This window comes from Papaver somniferum, chromosome 9 (assembly GCF_003573695.1).
Source record: "Papaver somniferum cultivar HN1 chromosome 9, ASM357369v1, whole genome shotgun sequence".
Lineage (NCBI taxonomy): Eukaryota > Viridiplantae > Streptophyta > Magnoliopsida > Ranunculales > Papaveraceae > Papaver > Papaver somniferum.
The window spans coordinates 1,573,419-1,583,658 of record NC_039366.1 but is presented as its reverse complement, the minus strand read 5'-3'; the positions used below and the strand labels follow the sequence as shown (position 1 = coordinate 1,583,658).

At 35.2% G+C, this 10,240-nt stretch overlaps 1 protein-coding gene across 1 annotated transcript; it reads right to left on the bottom strand.

Annotated features, from left to right (window-relative positions):
* Positions 1-270: 270 nt before the first annotated feature.
* Positions 271-3,407, bottom strand: LOC113309965 (pectin acetylesterase 5-like). The gene is made up of 12 exons (XM_026558488.1): positions 3,113-3,407; positions 2,541-2,623; positions 2,088-2,214; positions 1,888-1,967; positions 1,693-1,782; positions 1,474-1,601; positions 1,326-1,386; positions 1,180-1,233; positions 990-1,073; positions 801-900; positions 482-621; positions 271-381 (listed from the first exon to the last, which is right to left on the bottom strand). The coding sequence occupies exons 1-12, from the start codon at positions 3,405-3,407 to the stop codon at positions 271-273; spliced, it is 1,353 nt and encodes a 450-aa protein (XP_026414273.1).
* Between the last annotated feature and the right edge of the window lie 6,833 nt (positions 3,408-10,240).

Sequence of the window (10,240 nt, the reverse complement as noted above, 5' to 3'; positions counted from 1 at the left end):
CATCGTACATGAAATCTTAATGATGAGTTTTTATACAGGAAAAAAATAGATTTGGCCCAGAAATAATTTTCCACATAAAAATACCCTAACCTTGGAACAAACAATATACAAGACAAAAAAGGACATACTTAAAAGCATTTTTTCTATTTTACAAAACAACATCCAAGAACGAAAGCAAGTCCTCATTTGTTTATGTTAATGAAAAAATTTCTTTCTGACCGCATCACACCACGAATCTTTGTATTCTAGAAACTCTCCAAGTTATCCTCATTATTCCCATACTTTATTACTACAAGTAGGATTGCAAGGATATCGGCAATTGTCGATATCGTGTACCGTCTTTCTATTGAAATACCAATCCCCTACTTCTTCTGCAATAGTCTGTGGGAGAAAGAAAGAAGGTTAAAAACCTTGTATGGGATTGATAGGTTAATTAAATCCCAATGAAACAACATGCAGAGTTAACTGTCGAAGTGTCTACCTTATTATTGATCCTCGGAGAATTCAAATGCCATTTGTTGCTATCCGTCTGGCAATGAGCAAAGCATGAATCTATGAACATACCCATATTTTTCTTCTCCTGATATTGGCTTAGTACATTTAACATAGAATCTCGGAATCCTATGAATGATAGTACATCAAAGAGCAGATGGATTAGCAATCAAGATGGAATGAAAAAATTAATAAAATGGAATGAAATATATTGCACCCCGCTCATATCTTTTTGTCGTAGTCCCTGTTACTCTTTACTCCAATACTTTAAAACCATATGTAAATAGAGAATATCGAGGGGTTATTACCATGTAATTTATCGAGCTGACTTGGGTCACATTGTGTAATGCTCTTTGTACAATTGGCCCAATAAATGTCTGGAATAGGTGGAAGCAAAACGTATTCCATCTGAATACAAAAGAACCTAAAACATGAGACGTGATTCGCAATTACACGTTTTAAAATGAATGGACATTGATATGTTACAGTTTTTTTACCTGCAAGGCATCATAAGAAGGATTTACGAGGAAAACTGGCGTCTTTATGTACTTGAGATAATTTTGAGGAAATAAACACTGGGACTGGGATATAGCAATTCAAAAGACATAAAGTCCCCATGTTAGGCAATTTTTTTGCACTAAATACTGCAAACGTATATTGACTAAAGAGGCAACGAACCAGGCTTACCGGAGATTCTTTCAGTTCCGAGATACACTCTTTATTCAAACTAGCCTCCATGCCCTGCGGTTGAGGTTAATGTGACTCGCACAAAATATTGAATATGTAAAAGAAAAATCGTAAGAATACGAGTAGGGGTTGAGTTAAAAGCAAACCTGGAATTCTACCACAGTACGAAAGAAAGATCGCATCAAGTATTCACCAGATACAGCTTTCCTGTAGTGGCAGAAATGGGTGCAACATAAATAACAATGAAGAAATGAAAAAGATACAAGCTCAAATATAATCGTGACGTATACATACCCGTCGATGAAAAACCCTGCATCTGAGAGACATTTCACATTAACTTCTCCAGCAGTAAATAATTCTGCAAAACTATCACAGTGTACGAGAGTTGCAATTCCACCGGCAGAGCAACCTGTTAGAAAAGCCTGCATGACCAGTATCCTTAAAACCCATGCACCAGAATTCGAATGTTTGCCAAAAAAACTTTTTTTTTATTAGTTTTTTATATTTATAGACCTGTTTAGCTTTAATCATCCCTAAATCTAACAGTTCGGCCATAACTGCATCCCAGATACGCTGTCCTCTGAAGAAGAGATTTCCTGTAGTCTATACAAGAAAACACAAACAAAACTGGAAGTATTAGTACCTTCCACCATACGAGAATATCTACTTGAAAAGTGCACAATGGATAAGGTTTTGAATGTAAACCACCTCATTTTCGCCGTTGGGACTCCCAGAAAAAAACGCACCATCACAATAGCGTACCTTTACTCTGTTCCAGTTATAGAACTCTACATAATAGAAAACGTTTTCATGTCTAAGAAAATCAAAGTGTTCAATACCGAGTGGTGTATTACAAAAACGGACTCTGGAACACGAGATGGATGACAAGTATGTAAACAATGTTTTACCAGGATTTTTTGACTTGTTGCTACTCAAAATTCCGCCAAAACCCATTTTCTCCATGAACTTCGATGATCCACCCGGAGTCAGCATTCGTCGGGAACATGTCTCTACTTCATTGCACATGCCACCACCCTCCAAAAGAAAAATACAAGATGAGACCGTCAAACAAAATAATTTTGAATGAAAACCTAGTTTGATGATCAAAATGTCAAAGGCTTAAGTTGTGAATAGAATTTGAGAATGAATTCTAAAAACAAAAAAAAAATAAATATCACTTTTGTTTCTGGTGAACACCCTCCTTAATTGATGTTACAGACAGGCTATCGGTTCCGCGTCGATGCAATGCTTAATAGGAAATAAAATAGAGAATGTATAGATGGAGTTATGTATGCCTATTATCAATGGTATTTAAGCATTGCTTGGAATGAAATGAAGTCCATATCAATGGTGTTATGTACCTCAATGTGAATTAGCCAATTATCCGAACCAGAATCAAAACCCTTGCTAAAATGGTACGCAGGTGGGCTTCCATCAAGACAAACTATCTCCCAAACATCCAAATATCAACAACAAAAGATATAAATAAGAAAAAGGAAAAATGTAACTCTAATTCTCAGATAAAGAACAAAAATTCAGAATTTAAAATTACACTCCAAAATGGACAGGTTTACAGTTTACTGCTTGGTTTACCATTTCGATATATAGCTCCTCCATTTTGATATGTACCACCTTTTTTTATTCTACTGGGTCGCATTCGGAATGTGTTTATTCCGGCACAGTTTCTTAAAGTCTAGCAGCTAAATACGATTTTTAATCTTTTCACTTAAAGTCAAAGCCAAAATAAGACGTATTTTGTTTCGTCATAAGATATTCTAACGTGGCTTCTCGACTAAAATAATTATGGTTCATTAATAAAAATTACTTTGTTCCCAAATTAATTTAAAAATTCATTTATGGTAAAAAAATTAACTAGCATGGTTGGCCAAAAGAAGAAATTATAAGAAACAAAAGAGTTGAAGATTGACATTACCAGCGCCTATTCTGGTAGCATTACGTAACAAAATCAAATCAACTTTAACAGGATCATCGCCCGATGGGTTTGAAGTTGGGTTGTAGGGTGGAGGAACTGGAGATGGTGCATTTTGCTCCTCCTTGTGATGTTTCTTGGCAGTCTTTATTGTATAGACGATCAAAAAGATTGCAACCAAAAGAACCAATACAACCAAGACTTTTATACCATTTTTTATGTAGTCCTTTTTTCTCAAACCTTGACTTCTCTCTGCTTTTTGAACATCTGTCTTTTCGGAGAACTCTAATTTTTCCATTACAAGATTAATGGAAGAATTTTCAGAACAGATAATTTGGTGCTATTATTTTTTAACAAAGTGATTTGTTCGCAAAAAAAGAAAAAGAAGGTAACTTATACGGAAGAAATATAACAGACTAATACAGCCAGTACATGATTCACAAATTAAAGAGTGTAATTACTAATGAATTTAACTGTGGTTTTAACAACTTGTATTAGCTGTATCTTAAAAAGAAATATGATGAAGGGTTCACGTTATTTTGTGTCAACAACATCTTAAATGAAATGGTAGAGTGTGATTCACCCAAGCCAGATCCTTCAACAGAAAGTGAATCCATTTTTATACTTGACATGTTCATCTTAGTTGAATAATATACGGATGTTCCCATAAGACAGTCCGAATATATTAAATTAGACATATCCCCTATACAGCTATACTTGCAGGTACGTTATCCGAAAAATGATTGTGGGACAAATTAAGCCTTGCAAGTCCTTTTAACCAACCTCTCTGTTGGAATATATTGCCATGAAGCATATTGCAACATCCAAACCTAAGTGTATATCTTTTGAAATTGTAGCATGATCCCTTACTGTACCAAATGAATATCATACGTTTCATACCCATACCTAGGCACCTCACCGGCTTTTCTCTTCCACTACCATCCTAAGTATTTAGGAATATGGCCTGAAAGTTTGTTGTGCTATAAACTCAAAATATTAAGTTTATTCAAATTATTCATTTAGTTTATGAAAGATAGGCTTGTTTGGCTTTGCTCAAAAATTAAGAAAATTAATCATTGTACAATCATTTTTCATACTTTTACTTTTTTCTAAGTTGTTCTTTGTCCCATTCATTTGATATTAGAGACAATAGGACATGACTGTTCAATTTTTTGTGATAAGAGATAAAAATAAGAAAAATGTGGTCCCTCCATGTGTAAATTAGTAAACTCATAACATTTGACTTTTCATTTATGGAAACAAACCTATCTTTTCGACATACCCAAATGAGAAAACCAAGCATATCTTTTAAAATCAGAGGGAGCATATATTTCATCAGGGATTGAGCGGTTGAACTTGTGACCTAAAAGAAATGATATTGATATTTACGCCAGAGTATTTTAGACCAGATAATGATGTGGGTATACTGTCTTAAGAGATTTTTGACGAAAAAGAATTTAAAAAATGGCCAAATTCGCATATATGGCCAGCGTAATGCTGAATTCCAAAATCAGCACACATACCCAAAAGGGGAAAATATAACAAAAATAAATAAATACCACCCACGTCCCTGAAATGATGACGTACACGACTACCTGATAAATGCAATAAGAACTATTTTCGGAGTACACTAATAGTGCATTCGAAATATTAATCATTCAACTGGATCATGTTCAGTGGTTAACGGTCAATCGATACGTCTTCAAGTGTCCGGTATGAGTACACCCGAGTGCTTGGATCAGTCAACTGGATAAATCAATGGTCAATGTGACAATTGTGGTAGGAAACGAGACTCAATGAATCCTCGTTTGGCCAAAATGGTTGCTAAAAGTCTATTTCAGACGGCAAAAAGGTATAAAACGATTGCTAAAAGTCAAAAATGTTATTTTTGGAATTCCTGACCATAACAGTAAGTGCAAGAATTTCACCCTCTTTTGGTTCCCTGGCTGACCGCTCCTGCCTTAATGTTGTCGAGAAAGTTTAGTAGCTTGATGGATTGGATAATGAGGAGATCGATTATAGCCTGCAGTGTCAGAGATTGTATTTAAGAAAGATTATAGATTGAAGACGTAAAGACCCACTAATTGAACAACCACTAGCAAAAAGACTGACCAGTATTGGTGCATTTGAAAATTGAGCCTGGGATTAATCGATCTGCTCACATTAGTTCCTGGTATGGTAAGTTTTTGAAGGCTAGGCCATTGATGTTGAAACATCCTAGTTAAATCAGGATTATAACTAATATCAAGTTACTACTGTCACTGTAGTACAGTGATAAAGTCACTGGGTGATGATACCAATGATCTGAATTCGAAACTCGCTAAAACCGAAAATTCAATTAGTGCAATGACGTAATAAATAATTAGTATTCAATTTGGAACAATTTTCAATGTTGGTAAACCCTTTTGTCATAGGTATTACCATAAAAAAGAAATCAATAGTCCATTATAGAGATATTCAAAAGGTTCAACTCCAAAACATAACAGAAAATAAATCTTAATTATTTTTTGGCAGCCTACAACCACCTAATTAGATCCAAGTTAAAAATTCTAAGATATAAATTTGTCTCCTTCGAACTAAAATTTTGGCTCTTTAATCACATGTAAAAAGCCTCATATTTTGAATTCACCGAGGAGCACCACAAGATTGTTAGATGACCCTGCTCTTACAAACCTCGGAAGATTTTTTGGTGTCAAAATCATAGTTTTGGTTTTAATCAAATGATTACTTGGGGTATACCAGAAATAATTGGCTATTTTGCTGGTTATATCGGTATGGGTTTGGATGTCAGAAATCCAAATCGGCATGGTTGGGCATAGTTTTTCATCACGAAATGAACAATAAAATATGGGAAGATTATTTAAATACTCTTATTATAGGACCCCTTCCAAAATACCCTTATCAACTTATACAAATAACCCTAAGCTCAATACATTACTAAAATACACTTTTTATATGATTATACAAAACTACTACCACTACACTATTAAAAAAACAAAAAAGTCTTCTGCTCACCACCATTGTAGACCACCGCCGTCGTCCACCAACCACCACCGCCATCCACCAACCACCACCACCGTGCACCACCGCCGGTGCCGACCACAACCACCGTCCACCGCCGCCGACAACCACCATTTTCCACCACCGCCAACCACCACTTTCCGCCACCGCCGACCATCAGCCACCACCACAACCAACCATCAACCACCACCACTTTCTTCGTATCCACCACCCACCGCCGGCGTCAACCACCATCACCGCTGCCAACTACCACCGTCATGTGGAGTCAACTTGCTGAAGTTGTGTCCATATCAGAGGAAACTAGCTCAAGTTGTCTCAAAAAATGGACGCAACTAGCTCAAGTTGTCTCCAACAAATAGTGTACAGAAACAAGTTGTAAAACAAAATGGATCCAACTAGCTCAAGTTGTCTTCAAAAGTGAAGGTAACTAGTACAAAGTTGTTTTCAAAAGTGAAAACAACTAGCCCAAGTTGTCTCCAAATATGGAGGCAACTATCACAAGTTGTCTCCAAAAATTAAAATATATACACAAATGAGTGAACTTAGTGTGAGTCGAACACACATCTTCTGACATATAGTCAGTTGTGCTACCGTTGCACCAAAGATTCGCCAATACAAAACAGCATATCAAAATCACATATAATTAACAGATAGATAGTAATACAGCCCAAACATTTCAACCAACAAACAACCTAAAACTATCTCCTTAACCTAAAATCTTTCCTTCAGGTCTGGTAGGATACGTGTAGGCCTGGTATGATACATCTCGACCCGTCGCACAGTAACAACAGTTCTAATAAGAAAGAAGTGATATATCATCAGGCATATAAAAACAAGCCAACCACAAAATTCTGGCGCTACTACTACTATAACACCACCAGCATTACAAAACCCGACAAATCGACATACACAAAATAAATATTCATTTTGGTGGTACGCAATTCACGACAAAACAAACTCAAAAAAAAAAAAAAAAAAGAAAAAAAAGAACGAAAACAACAAATAAAAGTTGTCTCCGAAAAAAAGGAAGCAACTAGCACAAGTTGCCTCCAATAGTGAAAGCAACTTGGTCAAGTTGTCTCTAACTTGGAGGCAACTAGCAGAAGTTGTGTCTAACAAAAAGTGTACATGAATAAGCTTCTCAAGAGAAAAGAATCGAGAAGATGCCGGAATGTCACATCAAGACCATTGCAGATAAATGAAATTTAAAATCAAGAGTATTGCATCACAAATGAGGTGGTGTTTCTGATATGATGCGGAACCTTCTGCTTTCTTCTCACTGGGTTTAAGAATCTGTACTCCACAATAATTTGGGGCAAAAAATATGGTCACCAATTGTTGTTTTGTAAAGAACTCATACTCATCTTGCACAACCTGATTACCATACAATAACAACTAAGACTATACAAGGGGAAATCTCTGTTAGATAAGGTGATGCAATACTTAAGAACACCATCCCGTTAAAGGTATATGGAAAATGGAAACCGTGATAAAAAATTTAACGGCTATTCACATTTCCCAAAAGTCCCCTTATAGGGAGCATTAACTATATCATTTTGGTCATGCAATCATTATTAAATAGTCCCACATATACCTCGACACCCACTGCAATGCGACTTATTTGGTTCCAGCAAAATTGGGTAGTCAACGATCTTCTTTGTCAAAGCTTGGTTAGGAGCTTGCACATTTTACAATAATTTCACAAAATCAGCACATAAGAGTTAGAAGTAGAACGGTACAAAGTAGAGAGCTGTAGAGCTCACATAGAGCAAATGAGTTGCTCCGCCAGGGATCACATTGTCATTGCGCTTGCATTCCTGTCTGTAAAGCAGATACACTTCCTAAACTCACAGAAATATTGTTCATTCAATTGAATCACAAAAACATAATAAAAACACCAAAATTAAAGCTGGCCAATTCCTACCTAATAGCAGAAATTGATAACAGCATCAAAATTCAGAAATGTAATGAAAAAAAAATGTTTCTTACCTACTAGCCACCCCAAACTTTATGAAAAATGAGAATTTACACTAATAATTTTCTAACAAGTTCATATATGGAACGGTTGTACCTCCACAAGCTTAATTTTCTCAAATAATAACATATCACAGGGACGCATGTCCAGATTCATAGTTTCATGAATAATAGACGACAACAAAACTTAACATTACGCATTCAAGAGCCTCTCACAAATTAACATATAAAGCCAATTTATTTAGTTCATAAAAGACGCCAACTTAATTCATACACAAATTAAGCAAGGGCATTTATAACATTCCCACGTAAAACATACCCCAATTAAAGGCTAAGAAATTTTCAGGCTCCTTGTTGAAATGGCAACGAAAATTTCAAGAAGGAAAAGACCTAGAAACGAGAAAATGATGAGATCTTAAATTTAACATTTTTTATTTACCGTTTCTCTCTCCATTTTTACTGTAACTAGGACCTGCTGGATCAAGGCAAAATGCATATTTTAGGGACGCCTCGGTAGCTTGGCGGAGAACATTTGGTGTCCATATGTACTAGCATTTTCGGTAGGTAAACTATGCGTTGGCCTATCTTAACGCCACCTTTCTTTTTAGACCCATGTTTTTTACACAAGGAATGTAATTGAGTGCCCAAAAATATCCAGCTTAAATTGGGCTTATTCCAGTTAATTTGGGTACCATCACAGGACAAAAAAAGATTATTAAGAGATGAAACTACCGATCTTTTATTAAATACTAATATTACAAATGTGTCCTCATGAAATCCTAGTAATAAAACTAAAGACTTCAAAACTAAAAACTAAAATCAAAATCAAAATTAAAATCAAAATCATAAAACTAAAAACTTAAATCAAAATTAAAATCAAATTCATTTCCATCTACATATCCAACCGATTCTTCTCCTCTTCTTCTACCCTAATACGAACCAGCTTCGATTGTCATAGAAGCAGATGAAATGTCATGAATCAAGTACTTTTTTTAGCAATCCAATCCCCTAAATTAGGTTTTAGTAATATGCAATCGCTCAAATTTGGATTTTTTCGAAATCAAAGTGTTCTGGGTTTATCAGAATCGGTTTACGTCAATGTACGTATGAACCGTTTTTATTTAGAAACGGATTTTTTTCATGCCGACAAAGACCGATTGTATTGAATGTGTATTCTGGTGGGAAATATTGAACCAGAATCGGTCTATGTTAATGTCCACATAGCGCTATTCTGGTATGGAAGAGACCTGTTTTTATTAGTATATTTTTTTTTTGTTAGAATCGGATTACATGTACGACCACATAACCCGATTGTACAACCTTTTATTTATTAACTGTGATGCCCACAATCGAATTATTTAAGGGTCCACATAAACCGATTGGTATTGATGTTCCCCAAAATCGGTACATATGGTACACCTACATAAACCGATTCTGGGTTGATGTGATGAACATCAACCACAATCGGTTTATACTGATGCACACATCAACCGATTCATTAACCATGTTTGATTTTTTGCACAAATCTTGAAAATTTTATCTTTATATTATAGAGCATGAAATTTGGAATTGAATGCAAAAAAGAATAAGGTCATTCCGACATCGGACGAAGAAGTTATGATCAAAACAGTCGACGAAATGCACAAATTAATAATCGGTTTATATGGGCATTAACATAAACCGATTCTGGCAAAAAAAAATCATAGAAAAACTCATGAATTTTACAATCGGTCTATGCTGTAAGTATTAGAAACCGATTCTTACAGTTTGTTTATGTGAGCGTGAACATCCACCGATTCTGGACGAGTTTTTTCAAAAATAAATAAAAAGATTCACGTTTTGACGGAGAATCAAGATTGGTTAATTTGTAGTTTAATTTGATTAAACATTAATTAATCATCTGATTAACGCTGATTAATCAAGAGATAAATTAACCATTTTTTAGAAGAATTGGATAAGGAGTGTTTTTTTTTTTACATTTCAATGACCTTTTTAATGACCTTTTTTTCCTGTAGTAGAGGCCCAAATTAATTGGATTACCCCCGATTTAACCAGAAAAAACATACCATCGCACCAACTATGTAAATTGGACAAAAGAATTGATATACTATTATGTTTTTAGACATATATCCCACC

Bases quoted from the DNA above. Each gene is read 5' to 3' on its own strand.
- LOC113309965 (XM_026558488.1), bottom strand. From the start codon at position 3,407: ATGGAAAAATTAGAGTTCTCCGAAAAGACAGATGTTCAAAAAGCAGAG. The intron at 2,215-2,540 runs GTACATAACACC...TTTCTTTTGGAG, and splicing joins ATTGGCTAATTCACATTGAG to GGTGGTGGCATGTGCAATGA. The intron at 382-481 runs GTAGACACTTCG...TTTCTCCCACAG, and splicing joins CTCCGAGGATCAATAATAAG to ACTATTGCAGAAGAAGTAGG.